Source organism: Trachypithecus francoisi, unplaced genomic scaffold, assembly GCF_009764315.1.
Source record: "Trachypithecus francoisi isolate TF-2019V2 unplaced genomic scaffold, Tfra_2.0 Lachesis_group5, whole genome shotgun sequence".
In the NCBI taxonomy this organism is placed as follows: domain Eukaryota; kingdom Metazoa; phylum Chordata; class Mammalia; order Primates; family Cercopithecidae; genus Trachypithecus; species Trachypithecus francoisi.
The window spans coordinates 148,911,747-148,927,479 of NW_022681470.1; the positions used below are offsets into that span (position 1 = coordinate 148,911,747).

Consider the following 15,733-nt stretch of genomic DNA (forward strand, 5'->3'; position numbering starts at 1 on the left):
GCGGTTCTTGCTGCATCACCGTAGGGGGGCGGGGTGCCCGGCTGGTCCCAGGCGGATCGGCCTCCGGGAAAGAGGCTGAGCTGTCTTTGGGGAGCCAGGCTGCCTCCCCACGTTGCATAGCCAGCTGCAATACCGCAGCTCCGCATTGCAGGAGTTCCCTCTGTGCCTGCTGTCCCCGGGGCTGGCCAGGCTCTCTCTAGTCTAGTCCAGACTCTGGGACTCCACTTCTCCGTCTGTAAAGTGGGGGTTCCACTAGAATCATTCGTCCATTCATTCATTCCACGAACGGTCCTCGGTTTCCGCAATTGGACAAGGTGATGGCAGAAGGAGGGGGGCCAACATTCTAGAGGTTCAGGTCATAATGGTTACCCTGATTTTGAGGAAAACCCATTTCCCACTCTGGAAGAATTTATTTCACAGGCTGGAGGTGAAGCTGAAATGGGAGTGTGTGGGTCCACAGCTTTGAAAGCGCTGGGGAGAGTGAGAAGCGCGGGGAGGGCTCCCGCGGCGGAAGGCGGTGGCATTGCCGTTGGGGCTTTGAGGATAAATAGGAGTTCGCCAGCGGGGAGACATCCAGGCTGAGGCCACGAGGCTTGCGTTGTGAGGCAGGGTGCAGCCAGAGCGCATCGAGAGCCTTTGAGGCAACTGCCTCCTCTCCAACTGGCCAGGAAGCTCAGCCTCTCCCTCCACCGCGGGACTTCAAATCATTCATTCCACCCAGACTCACCTGTGGCTTCAGCTTTTACTCCTCCTCCCAGTGGTGAGCTGGACATTTTCCCCTTGATCCCCCCCATCCCCCAAGACCCCCACTCTACCCACAAAAGCATCAAAGCAAAACACGCCCTCATCGACGCCAACTCTCTCAGCCACCTTTTCTTCTTACAAACAGAGGTTTTATTGCGTTTGGTCCACAATCGTATTTCACATTATCTCATGGAGCAGGGCCCCTGGGTGGGGGTCCCTGTGCAGTACTTGGCGGGGCGTGCGGCCAGGGGAAGATGGAGCAGTATAGCTTGTCGAGCCCAGAAAGGAGGCGGGTTGGGGGCTCCTTAAAACCTACTGAGGGGCCAGGCATGGTGACTCACACCTATAATCTCAGCACTTGAGGAGGCCGAGGCGGGTGGATCACATCTGAGGCCAGGAGTTCAAGACCAGCCTGGCCAACATGAAGAAACCCCGTCTCCACTAAAAATACAAAAATTAGCCGGGCGTGGTGGAGCACCTGCAGTCCCAGCTACTCGGGAGGCTGAGGCTGGAGAATCGCTTGAGCCCGGGAGGTGGAGGTGCAGTGAGCTGAGATTGCGCTACTGCACTCTAGCCTGGGTGACAGCCACAACTAAAACAAAACCTACTGAGGCCAGAGTGGGTTGGGGGGGTAGCATGGAGAGGGGATCAGGCTTAGGCCCAACAACTCAGAATTTCACTTCCCTGTACGGCCTTCACTTTCCCCACCTGGCCCCGGGGGCAGGTCTGAGGGTCTGAGGTCTGTTGGTCCTGGGGAAATCCAGTCACTCGGGAGCTGGAGATATTTAGCATCACGGCAGGGCCCCCTTTCCCAGGTGACTGATTTCCCTGCACCTTCTCCACTGTCCCTGCCCCATTCCTCAGGAATAAAAAACAAAATGTATTTTTCTTTTGTGAATACTTCCTGAAACTTGCAGAGAAACCACAAACTGCTCAGCTGACAAAAGAGGGAAGAGGCGAGGCAACCAGAAACCTTGGGAACCGGTTAGTCTCTTCTCCCCAGCACAGCCTGAACGTGCCAGCAGGGACCCTCGCCCTACACGCCCTACACGTATCGGGATATGGCCTTGACCTCCCTCCCCCACAGCCCAGTGGCTCAGCCCTGCGAAGGACCAAGGCAAAGGGGAAAAAAGCTCTGCTGCCTGATCCCACACTGCCACTCACAGACCCTTGGTTGATTGGCAGCACTGAACCGGCTAAGAAAAAAAAACAAAGATGAAAACACAGAAAAACCCAAAAACCCAGACGGGGAGACGATGTGGGAAGAGAGCGTGCTGGGAGCCTCAGTAGCTGGCCTCCTCCTGGTAGTAAGGGGGATATTCAGGGACCTCCCCCGGGTCCGGGCAGTCGCCGGCGCCTGAGGGAGCCCCATCGGCCACTGTGCCTTGCGGGCAATACTTGGGGTCATATATCTGTCGGCCCAGGCCGAAGACCTGGCCGCTCTGGTTGGCGCCCTGCGTGTAGCCCATCTGCAAGGACATGGAGGAGTTGTCACACTTGTCGGTTCCCAGCTTGGTGTCATAGATGTGCCGCCGCGTCCCGGGAGCCGTCATGCCCACCTGGAGAGGAAGGAAGGGTGGAGCAGGTCACGGTGGAGAGGAGGGGACCTTCACTGGGTGCAGTGGCTCACGCCTGTAATCCCAGCATTTTGGGATGCTGAGATGGGCGGATCCCCTAAGCCCAGGGCGGAGGTTGCAGTGAGCCGAGATTGCACCACTGCGCTCCAGCCTGGACAACAGAGTGAGATCTTGCTTCAAAATCAATCAATAAATAAAATAAATAAAGATTAAAAAAAAAAAAGAGGAATTGGGTGGACCTTTGGGCAGTCCTTCAGGGAAAATGAGACAGGGCGAGGTAGTAACTTCCCCAGGCACCCACAGCCAGGTGGAAACGACAGAGGTTGAAATCCAAGACGGAGACAGAGCCCGGGAAGGGAAGTCAGAGGTAGTCTAGGGAAGGGACTGAGATGGAGCGCGGGGAGGGAAGCCGGAGGTGGCCTTGGGGAGGGGCCGACACCACAGATTGTGGCGGGACAGGGAGGGGCGTCTGGGGCACCCGGCGAGCCCCACCTGGCTCGCACACTTGTTTGTGCCCATCTGGAGGCTGATGGTCGAGTGGTCCATGGGGGGCAGGATATGGTTCTTGGGGTCATAGAGATGCCTCCTCGTGCCGTACGCGGTCATGCCCGACTGGCTGGCGCATTTGTTGGTGCCCATCTGCAGGGAGGTTCGCGGGAGAGGTCAGACTGCATCCAACAAGTTTCCAGTCCCTCCCCGATCCTGAGGGAGCACAGGGCTCCACGTCGCTGTCCCCCAACGCTGCTGTCCCCCAACACCGTCGTCCCCCAATGCTGTGGTCCCTGGGGCTGGGGGAGCTGTCACCCACCTGCAGCCCAATGACACACTGGCCGGCCTTCATGGTGGCATCGTCGAAATTCCGCTCCTGCTTCTCCGAGTACTTGACGCCGATGTCCACCCCGCTCTGCAGCCCCTTAGTCTTGGCCTGGGTGGAGGGAAAAGGGCCAGGAGTACCAGGAGAGGGCAGCCAGGGACCCTAGATGCAGGCCTTGAGGGTGGCACAGAGACCAGGCCACAGCCTGTCCCCTCTGCCTGCCGCGCAGAGCCCTCAGGCATGTTTCTAGGTGTCCGGGACTCCACACACTCCACACACCCATCATACAGCTGTTTCAGTTTTTTTTTTTTTTTTTTGAGACGGAGTCTCGCTCTGTCGCCCGGGCTGGAGTGCAGTGGCCAGATCTCAGCTCACTGCAAGCTCCGCCTCCCGGGTTCACGCCATTCTCCTGCCTCAGCCTTCCGAGTAGCTGGGACTACAGGCGCCCGCCACCTCGCCTGGCTAGGTTTTTTTTTTGTATTTTTTAGTAGAGACAGGGTTTCATCATGTTAGCCAGGACGATCTCGATCTCCTGACCTCGTCATCTGCCCGCCTCAGCCTCCCAAAGTGCTGGGATTACAGGTGTAAGCCACCGCGCCTGGCCCATTTTTTTTTTTTTGGAGATGGAGTCTGGCTCTGTCACCCAGGCTGGAGTGCAGTGGTGCAATCTCAGCTCACTGCAAACTCTTCCTCCCGGGTTCAAGCGATTCTGCTGCCTCAGCCTCCCAAGTAGCTGGAATTACAGGCGCCTGCCACCACACCCAGCTAATTTTTGTATTTTTAGTAGAGACGGGGTTTCACCATGTTGCCAGGCTGGTCTTGAACTCCTGGCCTCAAGTCATCCACCTGCCTCGGCCTCCGAAAGTGCTGGGATTACAGGCGTGAGTCACCGCGCCCGGCCGACAGGGCTGTTTCATCCCAGTGTCCCTTGCTTTAGGCAACAGCTCAGGTTTCCAGGGCTCAGGCCAAGAACTGTGGGCATGGGGAGGTGGTTTTCACCTCCTCTCTCTTACCTTCTACCACCTGCTCCTACCCAATCCCCGGGCACCCTGGCCAGGCCACTGGCACTGCCCCTCACTGGGATGCCTGCACCCATCTCCTCCCTGATCGCCATTCCCCATGTGAGGTTACCAGGCAGCCACAGTGGGCTTCTGAAAACACCATTTGGACTACAGTTATCCCAGGAGAAAATCAGCGCCCTTCCCCCTTCCTCTAACAGCCCAGGCCAGTTCCAATGTTGAGACCTTACTGTTCAGTCTGCGCAAGACACCATCCCACCCACACTCCCAGACTGCACCAGACACCGTCCCACCCACGCTCCCGGACTGCCCCAGACACCGTCCCACCCACGCTCCCGGACTGCCCCAGACACCGCGTCCCACCCCCGCTCCAGGTCTACACCAGACACCGCGTCCCACCCACGCTCCCGAACTGCACCAGACACCGCGTCCCACCCACGCTCCCGGACTGCCCCAGACACCGCGTCCTACCCACGCTTCCGGTCTACACCAGACACCGTCCCACCCACGCTCCCGGACTGCCCCAGACACCGTCCCACCCACGCTCCCGGACTGCCCCAGACACTGTCCCACCCACGCTCCCGGTCTGCACCAGACACCGTCCCATCCACGCTCCGGGTCTACACCAGACACCGCGTCCCACCCACGCTCCCGGACTGCACCAGACACCGCGTCCCACCCACGCTCCAGGTCTACACCAGACACCTTGTCCCACCCACGCTCCGGGTCTACACCAGACACTGTCCCACCCACGCTCCCGGATTGCACCAGACACCGCGTCCCACCCACGCTCCCGGACTGCACCAGACACCGTGTCCCACCCACGCTCCCGGACTGAACCAGACACCGCGTCCCACCCACGCTCCCGGTCTACACCAGACACCCTCCCACCCAGGCTCCTGGACTGCACCAGACACCGTGTCCCACCCACACTCCTGGGCCGCACCAGACACCGTGTCCCACCCACGCTCCCGGACTGCACCAGACACCCTCCCACTCACGCTCCCGGACTGCACCAGACACCGTGTCCCACCCACGCTCCCGGTCTACACCAGACACCGTCCCACCCACGCTCCTGGTCTGGGCTTGAGGGTCACTAGATGCTCAACATTGGTGTAATTCTTCTCCTTCAAGGCATTTCTCCCAGTTTACAGCTTATTTATTACTTTTGGTATTATTATTTTTTGAGAGAGTCTTGCTCTGTTGCCCAGGTTGGAGGGCAGTGGTGCGGTCAGCTCACTGCAACCTCTAACTCCTTGGCTCAACCTCCCAAGGAGCTGGGATTACAGGCACGTGCCACCACACCCAGCTAATTTTTGTATTCTTAGTAGAGATGGGGTTTCACCATGTTGGCCAGAATGGTCTCGAACTCCTCAGTTCAAGTGATCCTCCCACCTCGGCCTCCCCAAAGTACTGGGATTACAGGTGTGAGCCACCACGCCTGGCCAGAGCTTACATATAATGCGTAATAAAATGCTGTGTTCACTTTTGCATGCCTCCTCCATCAGACTGAACTCCATAAAGGGGTAGACCATGTCTTTCCTGTTCACCAAGGAATCCGAAGTGCCTGGCACCTTGTGGATGCTCAGAAATATTTGCAAACGAGGCCAGGCTCGGTGGCTCACGCCTATAATCCCAGCACTTTGGGAGGCTGAGGCGGGCGGATCACCCGGTCAAGAGTTCAAGACCAGCCTGGCCAGCATGGTGAAACCCCATCTCTACTAAAAATACAGCAATTAGCCGGGCGTGGTGGCAGGTGCCTGTAATCCCAGCTAATTGGGAGGCTGAGGCAGGAGGATCGCTTGAACCTGGGAGGCGGAGGTTGCAGTGAGCTGAGATCACACCACTGCACTCCAGCCTGAGTGACAGAGAGAGACTCCGTCTCAAAAACAAACAAAAATTTGCAAACACGTGAATGCAACAGCTACATCCACCCCGCTGTGTGACTGGGCAGGTGGCTGCCCCTCTCTGGGCCTCACCTTCCCCGCCAGGGAGAGAAGAGACACTTGCACCTGTGTCATGTTCCCACTCTCAAACAGGTCGTGGGCCTCGAACAGGTCCACGGGGTTCATGCCGTAGCTGACCATGGCCTTGATGAAGTTGGACAGGTTTTCTAGCTGGGAGGAGGCAGGAGAGGGACGGTGAGTGGGCCTCAGTCTCCCCACCTGTTAGATGGGCCCCCAGCACCATCCCTACTCCGCCCCACCAGCCCCTCACCTGGTGCCAGTTCTGCATGGAGCGGTTGATCTTGGGGACGGAACCCGGCTGTAGCTTGTTCATGAGTCTGGAGGGCACAATATGGGGTGGGGGGAACAGAAACCTCCATGAACAATGAAGAATTGTGAAGGCCCGATGCTGATCTCAGCCAAGCTCACGCCTTCCAGGGCAAATTCACTGCCTCTCCCCAGGCCTCAGTTTCCACTCCTTTTTTTTTTTTTTTTTTTGAGACTGAGTCTGGCTCTATCACCCAGACTGGAGTGCAATGACGCTATCTAGGCTCACTGCCACCTCCACCTCCCGGGTTCAAGTGATTCTCCTGCCTCAGCCTCCCAAGTAGCTGGGATTACAGGCGCCCGCCACCACGCCCAGCTAATTTTTGCATTTTTAGTAGAGACGGGGTTTCCCTATGTTGTCCAGGCTGGTCTCGAACTCCTGACCTCGTGATCCATCCACCTCAGCCTCCCAAAGTGCTGGGATTACAAGCGTGAGCCACCATCCTGGGCCTCAAGTTTCCACTATTATAAAGTAACCTTTGGCCGGGTTTGGTGGCTCAGGCCTGTAATCCCAGCACTTTGGAAGGCCGAGGAAGGCAGATCACGCGAGGTCAGGAATTCAAGACCAGCCTGGCCAACATGGCGAAACTCCTTCTCTACTAAAAATACAAAAAAAAATAGCCAGGCGTGGTGGCAGTCGCCTGTAATCCCAGCTACTCGGGAGGCTGAGGCAGGAGAATCACTTGAACTTGGGAGGCAGAGGTTGCAGTGAGCCGAGATCGTGCCATTGCATTCCAGCCTGGGTGACAGAGCCAGACTCCGTCTCAAAAAAAAAAAAAAAAAAGAGTGAGAAAAACCAAGATTCGTTAAGTGTGAGACAGCCCGGGCCCCTGCGTGCACTCACGTGCATAAGATAGTTCCGTCCTTCAAGCCCTTTTGGAAGTCGGGGCCGATGGAGAGGCCGGTGAGTCCCTCGATCCAGGTGCGCAGCTCTGCCTCCTTCTGAGGGTCATATTTGGACAGGAGCTGGTGGAGCAAAGGGCATGAGACTGAGCTGGGGTGGGGGCACCCCGGGCACGAGTCCCCCAGAAACTCTGGACAGGGTGGGGCCGGGGACTCCAGGGCAACAGGAGACAGAGGGGCCTGGAGGTTCCCCCTCACCACACCCACCCAGATGCTCCCTTTTCCCATCATTAGGGGCACCCCAGCCACTGCAGGCGGGCACAGATAAACCACCCTGCAAGCCGGCAGACAACCGTCTCAGCACTCACTGATGTACATCAGCCCTAATCCACTCTGGGTGTAAGACAACCTGGCCGGATCTGCCCCCGTGCCCTGCCTTCTCACCTCTCCGCTACATCACACATGACATTTACCACCTCAACCACCTGAAAGTATACCATTTAGCAGCGTTTTGTACATTTGCAATGTTGTGCAACCACCACCGCTTTTTTTTTTTTTTTGAGACAGTCTCACTCTGTCGCCCAGGCTGGAGTGCAGTGGTGCGATCTCGGCTCACTGCAAGCTCCGCCTCCCGGGTTCAAGCGATTTTTCTGCCTCAGCCTCCTGAGTAGCTGGAACTACAGGTGCGTGCCACCACGCCTGGCTAATTTTTTTATTTTTAGTAGAGACGGGATTTCACCATGTTGGCCAGGCTGGTCTCGAATTCCTGACCTCATGATCTGCCCACCTCAGCCTCCCAAAGTGCTGGGATTACAGGCGTGAGCCACCGTGCCGGGACTGGATCCTGCTTCTTAGCAACTCCGGAACAAGTTGCCCCGGAGGCTGACCACCTCTGGTCATGCACCTAGCTCCTTGCCACTGACTCCCTGCCACCTTCCTCCACCCGGCCATTCCAGTTTTCTTGGCCTTTGGTGCTCGGAGACACCACCATGGGGGAATGGGCTGTGTGCTCCTGGGCAGAGGGTGTGCACCGGTGGGGACCTTGAGCGTCCCTATCCAGCCACTAGTGACCGCGGAGACAGCACTGAGGCAGGCGGCAAAGCATATACGGGACCATAAGCACAGGGGCAGGTCGTGTGGCGGGAGCAGGAGATAAACGCTGGAGGGAAAATAAAGTAGGGTTGGGGCCAGGCGTGGTAGCTCACACCTACACAATCCCAGCACTTTGGGAGGCCAAGGCAGGTGGATCATCTGAGGTCAGGAGTTCAAGACCAGACTAGCCCACATGGTGAAATCCCGTCCCTACTAAAAAAAAAAAAAAAAAATGAGCTGGGCGTGGTGGTGTGCACCTGTAGTCCCAGCTACTCGGGAGGCCGAGGCAGGAGAATTGCTTGAACCGGGAGGCCGAGGAGGCAGTGAGCTGAGATCGGGATACTTCACTCTAGTCTGGAAAAGAGTGAGCCTCTGTCTTAAAAAAAAAAAAAGAAAGGGAGGCAGGGAGGGAAGGATCCAATCAAATCCCTCTCCCTGCTCTGCACCGAATTCCCCAGGTTCCCTCGAACAGTTCCCTTCAGCCTCTGCTTCCTCATCTCTTTCTGGAATCATTTGTGTAGGGTCCCCTGACCTGGACCTGCCTGGAATCATTCGGGTAGCGTCCCCTGACCTGGACCTATCTGGAAACAGCTGGTAGCCCAGAGGAGGCAAAGGCGGGGAGGCCTCCCCACACCAGCTCACAGCCCATCCAGCTCGGCTTCCCATGGCTGGAGGGCAGCCCCGCCCAGCTGGCAACCTTGATCCGAGAAATGAGAACAGGCAGCTGCTGGGTACTCAGCCCTGCCTTGCCCAGTTGCACCACATCTCTGCTGGCTCAGGGGCCCAGGGGTCCCTGGCAGAGGCGCCTGGCCTGGCCCCACCCCCAGCGGCTGCCGTCCTCCGCCCCCCCGCCCCCCCCCGGCCCCCGCTGCCCGGCTGCCGGCCTTCCAGCACATTCCCGTTCACCACAAACTGCCAGGAATGCACGCTGCCTCCCCAGCTAAATCTGAACCAGCTGTTCCCAGCGGGTCCGGACCCCCAAGCTGGGATGCAAGGCCGCAGACACGGTGGATCCGAGCCGCCTCCGTGCCATCCTGCCAGGAGTAAACAGCCTCGGGGGAGCGGGGGAGAAAGAGAGCAGTCTCTGGCTGTTTTAAGCAGCCCGTAAAGCGGGTGTGAGCGGAAGCCGGGGGAGGGGAAGCTGGTGTCTAATTGGGATGCAACCCTTCCGTGACCCTGGCAAGCTGGCCGACGCCTTGCCCACACTCCAAAGAGACAGACTGAGGGTTGCGCGGGGAGCCTGCGAAGCAGCTCTGCCAGCCTCTGCCCTCACCCCCGCCAGGGCAGGTATCGACCTGCCCCCACCCCACCCCATCTCCGGAAGCCGCCCCACCCTCCTGTACCCTCTCCTACTTCCGTAGGCCCAGCAGGTACTGGGTTCCGGTCTTGGCCCTGCCACTTGCGGGCTGTGTGGCCCTGGGCAGCTGGAATGACGTCTCTGAGGTCCCCAAGGACACTGGTACCCTTAGCTGGCCGTGTGCAGGGTGCAGCAGGGTGCCCACCCCACTACACGAGGGGCTCTGTGAATGCGGGGTGCAGATGGCCCTTGGAGGAGGAGTCGTGAGCCCCGGGCTCGGGACCCTGGCTCAGGCCTTCGCTGCCCCAACCCTCGGTCTCCCTTTTTGGCCAAGAGCTGGTCTGAAGGCTTGCAGGGGCTCACAGCAGAGAAGCAGGAATTCTCCCTCCAGTCTGTGGGCCCTGGAGTGCCACCGGGGCAGGTGGCTGTCGGGACTGGCAGGGCCAGTGCCCTCAGAGCGTGCAGACGCAGGTTCCCCTGCAGAAGCCAGCTGTAAGGACACCTTCCCAGGTGTCCAGTGGGCGTTGGGGGAGGGGGTGGGCGGGGACGACACCCCGCTCCAGCTGGAAGGTCCTGGAGGGTCAGGTCCGGCTCCTCTCTGTGGATCTGGCATCACAGCCCCCGCCCCCCACTCACTTTCCCTAGGAATCCTGTCCAGGACCCTGCTGTGTGACCCTGCGAATCATCTGGCCTTCTCTGAGCCAGAACCACAAGTGCTTTCTTAAAAAGTGTCTCCCGTAGCCCTGGTTTTTTGTTTTTGTTTTTTTTTAATTATAGAGACGGGGTTTCACCGTGTTGCCCAGACTGGGCTCAAGCCATCCACCCAGCTCCACCTCCCAAAGTTCCGGGATTACAGGCGTGAGCCACTGCGACCTGCCAGGCCCCAGCTCTTGCTTCCAGGTTACAAAACCCCACATATCTTAGGGCCACCTTCAGAGAACCTCTTTGTTATCCGTTTAAATTCGTCAGATGGGGACAAAGAGAACATGCAAAGCAGCTACCACTTCTCCCTGCAAGACACCCCCAAGGTGTCCGAGAGGCCAGGAAATTCCTGTGTGGGGGGTAACACTTCTCAAAAACCACTGGGCCCTGCCCCTTCCCCTCCCAAAGCTACGAGGACCCAAAAGCAGAAGTGTGGCCAGGAGATGACAGGGTTGCTGGGGTCCCCCCAGATCGCCAGAGCGTTGTCGGCCCTTGAACGGACCTGCTCCAAGGTTGCGAGGGTGCCAGGGGCTTCACACGTGGGGGTCCTGGGGCCATGGCGAGGGAAGGACGTCAGACCCAACTACCCCTAGATGTTGGGGGGATGAATGGGGTCATTCTTCCCCCAGAATCTCAGACCTGGCTGCTCCCCTAGATTCGCGGGAGCCTCGGGGGTGCCCGGAGACATCCCCCCTCCAGACGTCAGGGAGAACAAGGGCCCCTCCGCCCCGGGTCTCCAAGCTCCCTGCCCGGGAGGTGCTGGGGGGCCTGGGGGCTGCTGCACGGGTCCGAGCGTGCGACGGCCGCGCTGTGGGGGGGACAAGGGGACGCCCCTCACTCACCCGGTTCTTGACCTCGGCCGACAGCCCGTACGAGGGGCCCTTGTTGAACTGCGTGGAGCTCATGGCTGGCTGGCGGGCGGCGGGACGGGGCCGGACGGGACGGGACGGGACGGGACGGGACCGCCGGGCGGGCGCGGGGTTGGGACGCGCTGGGCTCCGCGCGCCACGCCCCCGCCGCTGATTGGCCCGGAGCGCAAATGTCCTTATAAGGCCTGGAGGCGCCGAATTCCTGCGGCCACGGACTTCCTGAGCCCCCTCGGTCGCCCCCGGACCCCCGCCCGGGCACAGCACCCCCGTCACCAGAGGCCCGGAGGGGCCCCCGCCCCCTTTGACGCCACGGGAAACTGAGGCAGGGAGGGACCAAGGCCACCTGGACGTGGCGCTCCTGCCGGCTCCCTGCTGAGAGCTCCTGGGCGGCTCTCACTCTTTCTCTGTCTCAGACTCCTCTTCTGCCAGACAGGGGAGGGGAGAAGGCTTCCTTTGGGGCAGGAATGAGGGCCTCTCTCTGCCACTTAGAGGCGTCTAACCCCTTCCCAGGGAACTCTACTAGCTGGGAGGTGGACTAGGGAACCAGGCCAGGTTCCTCAGAGAAGGGGCCTTCGGAGCTGGGGCTTTGATGGATGAGTAGGAGTTTGTTAGTCCAAAAGAGAATAGGATTCTTACTGGGTGCGGTAGCTTGCACCTGGAGTTCTAGCTACTCTGGAAGCTGAGGCCGAAGGGAGAGGATCCGTTGAGGCCAGGAGGTCGAGGCTGGAGTGAGTTATCATCACAACATTGCGCTCCAGCAGCCTGGGCAACATAGCAAGAGCCTGTCTTTAAAAATCAATAAGGCCGGGCGCGGTGGCTCAAGCCTGTAATCCCAGCACTTTGGGAGGCCGAGACGGGCGGATCACGAGGTCAGGAGATCGAGACCATCCTGGCTAATACGGTGAAACCCTGTCTCTACTTAAAAATACAAAAAACTAGCCGGGCGACGAGGCGGGCGCCTGTAGTCCCAGCTACTCGGGAGGCTGAGGCAGGAGAATGGCGTAAACCCGGGAGGCGGAGCTTGCAGTGAGCTGAGATCCGGCCACTGCACTCCAGCCTGGGTGGCAGAGCAAGACTCCGTCTCAAAAAAAAAAAAAAAATCAATAAATAAGACCGGGCGCGGTGGCTCACGCCTGTAATCCCAGCACTTTGGGAGGCCGAGGCGGGTGGATCACAAGGTCAGGAGATTGAGACCATCCTGGCTAACGTGGTGACACCCCGTCTCTACTAAAAACTACAAAAAAACTAGCCGGGCGCGGTGGCGGGCGCCTGTAATCCCAGCTACACGGGAGGCTGAGGCAGGAGAATGGCGTGAACCCGGGAGGCGGAGCTTGCAGTGAGCCGAGATCGCGCCACTCACTCCAGCCTGGGCGACAGAGAGAGATTCTGTCTCAAAAATAAAAATAAATAAATAAATAAAAATAAATATGGCCGGGCGCGGTGGCTCAAGCCTGTAATCCCAGCACTTTGGGAGGCGGAGACGGGCGGATCACGAGGTCAGGAGATCGAGACCATCCTGGCTAACCCGGTGAAACCCCGTCTCTACTAAAAAATACAAAAAATCTAGCCGGGCGAGGTGGCAGGCGCCTGTAGTCCCAGCTACTGGGGAGGCTGAGGCAGGAGAATGGCGTTAACCCAGGAGGCGGAGCTTGCAGTGAGCCAAGATCCGGCCACTGCACTCCAGCCCGGGCGACAGAGTGAGACTCCGTCTCAAAAAAAAAAAAAAAAATTAAAAAAAAAAAAAATAAATAAATATAAAAATCCGGGTGGTTCACGCATGTAATCCCAGCACTTTGGGAGGCCCAGGCAGGCAGATCACTTGAGGTCAGGAGTTCCAGACCAGCTTGGCTAATATGGCGAAACTCCGTATCTACTAAAAAAAAAAATTAGTTGGGCATGGGGGCACATGCCTGTAATCCCAGCTACTGAGGAGGCTGAGGTGGGAGGGATCACTTGAACCCAGGAGGCGGAGGTTGTAGTAAGCCGAGATCGCGCCACTGCACTCCAGCCTGGGTGACACAGTGACATTCCATCTCAAAAACTAATAATAATAAATTATTAAAAAGTTTCTGGCAGTCTCCTGTCAGGCAGTGCTGGCTCTCAGGTGACCTTAGCTCTGGCCCAGCCCATGCCCAGGAAGACAGAGCTGGCACAGGCCGACCCCCAACCCGGATTCCCTGTATAAGCTGGCCCAAGCGGACCCCCACACCCTGTTTCCCTATATGAGCAAGTACAGGACAGAATGAGAGGCTTGGGGCTGGAGGAACAGGGAGGGAGAGTTGGGGCTCTGTCAGAGGAATCAAGGAAAGCTGCATGTAAGAGGAGGCAAGGGAGATGCGGTTTTGAAGCATGAGTAGGAATTTGACACATTTTATTTTATTTTATTTTTAGTAGAGATGGGGTTTGGCCATGTTGGCCAGGCTGGTCTCGAAACCCCTGACCTCAGGTGCTCCATCCGCCTCAGCCTCCCAAAGTGCTGCAATTACAGGCGTGAGCCACTGCACCCAGCCGACGAATCTCATTTTAGACTAGTGCTGACCATTTCTGTTATTCTGAGATGAAGGAAATTTTTAATGCAGCACTGTCTACTACTGTAGCCACTGGCCCCGGGGCCACTGAGCACTGGAAGTGTGGCTGGTGCCATCAGGGAAGCAAATACATTTTATTTTATTTTATTTTATTTTATTTATTTATTTATTTATTTATTTTTTTTTTTTTGAGACGGAGTCTCGCTCTGCCCCGCCCAGGCTGGAGTGCAGTGGCTGGGTCTCAGCTCACTGCAAGCTCCGCCTCCTGGGTTTACGCCATTCTCCTGCCTCAGCCTCCCAAGCAGCTGGGACTACAGGCGCCCGCCACGTCGCCCGGCTAGTTTTTTGTATTTTTTAGTAGAGACGGGGTTTCACCATGTTAGCCAGGATGGTCTCGATCTCCTGACCTCGTGATCCGCCCGTCTCGGCCTCCCAAAGTGCTGGGATTACAGGCTTGAGCCACCGCGCCCGGCCTATTTTATTTATTTTATCTTACTGAGACGGAGTCTCTCTCTGTCGCCCAGGCTGGAGTGCAGTGGCACGATCTCGGCTCAACTACAAGCTCCACCTCCCAGGTTCACGCCATTCTCCTGCCTCAGCCTCCCGAGTAGCCTCCCGAGTACAGGCGCCTGCCACCAAGCCCAGCTAATTTTTTGCAATTTTTTAGTACAGACGGGGTTTCACCCTGTTGTCCAGGATGTTCTTGATCTCCTGACCTCAAAAAAATGTTTTAAAAAATTAGCCGAGGATGATGGTGCATGCCTTTAATTCCAGCCACTTGGGAGGCTGAGGTGGGAGGATTTCTTGAGCCCAGGAGGTGGAGACTGTAGTGAGCCATGATCATATCCCTACACTCCAGCTTGGGTGACTGAGTGAGACCTTGTCTCTAAAAAAGAAAAATTAACAGATCAGGCACTATGGCTCACGCCTGTAATCCCAGCACTTTGGGAGGCCGAGATGGGCGGATCACGAGGTCAGGAGTTCAATACCAACCCGGCCAAGATGGTGAAACCCCGTCTCTACTAAAAATACAAAATAATTAGCCGGAGTGGTGGCGGGCGCCCGCAATCCCAGCTATTCAGGAGGTTGAGGCCGAGAATTGCTTGAACCCAAGAGGCGGAGGTTGCATTGAGCCGAGATCACACCACTGCACTCCAGCCTGGGCGGCAGTGACATTCTGTCTCAAAAAAAAAAACAACAAAAACTTTTTTGGGGGCGGGTTTGGTGGGTCACATCTGTAATCCTAGCACTTTGGGAGGCTAAGGCTGGCAGATTGCTTGAGCTCAAGAGTTCAGACCATAGGCAACATGGATCTACAAAAAACCCTGTCTGGACCGGGCGTTGTGGCTCATTCCTGTAATCCCAGCACTTTGGGAGGCTGAGGCGGGCAGATCACCTAAGGTTGGGAGTTCGAGACCAGCCTCACCAACATGGAGCTACCCAGTCTCTACCAAAAATACAAAATTAGCCGGGCGCGGTGGCGCGTGCCTGTAATCCCAGCTACTTGGGAGGCTGAGGCAGGAGAATCGCTTGAACCCGGGAGGCGGAGGTTGCAGAGAGCGGAGATCGCGCTTCTGCACTCCAGCCTGGGTGACAGAGAGAGAATCCGTCTCGAACAAAAAAAAAACAAAAACAGAAACCGTAGTATCCTCTTATGTAGGCAGCAGGCACTCAATACGTGCCCCTGAAGAGCATTCACTTATTATTGCCCAAGGGCTACAGGGGCAGGTGGCACGGCGCTACGCATGAGTGGGGACGGCCAGATTGTTCTATCGCCAACCTCTGGTGCCAGGGGAGACGGACATGGCGGGATCCGGCGAAGGGAAGCAAAACGAGCTGACGAGCTGCAAAAATATGGAACGCTTCACGAATTTGCGTGTCATCCTTGCGCAGGGGCCATGCTAATCTTCTCTGTATCGTTCCAATTTTAGTATATGTGCTGCCGAAGCGAGCACGGCTCAAGGGTGCCAGCTAC

General features: G+C 57.5%; 1 protein-coding gene and 1 non-coding gene across 2 annotated transcripts; both read right to left on the reverse strand.

Moving 5' to 3' along the window:
• Positions 1-871: 871 nt before the first annotated feature.
• CNN2 (calponin 2) lies at positions 872-11,942 on the reverse strand. Its single transcript, XM_033198539.1, has 7 exons — positions 11,204-11,942; positions 7,272-7,393; positions 6,372-6,438; positions 6,134-6,271; positions 3,130-3,246; positions 2,814-2,960; positions 872-2,303 (listed from the first exon to the last, which is right to left on the reverse strand). Exons 1-7 carry the CDS (start codon positions 11,264-11,266, stop codon positions 2,028-2,030), a joined length of 930 nt encoding a protein of 309 aa, XP_033054430.1. The 5' UTR covers positions 11,267-11,942; the 3' UTR covers positions 872-2,027.
• Positions 11,943-15,606: 3,664 nt separating this feature from the next.
• On the reverse strand, positions 15,607-15,713 carry LOC117076932. The gene has a single exon (XR_004434545.1). It is a non-coding gene; the product is annotated as a U6 spliceosomal RNA (small nuclear RNA).
• Between the last annotated feature and the right edge of the window lie 20 nt (positions 15,714-15,733).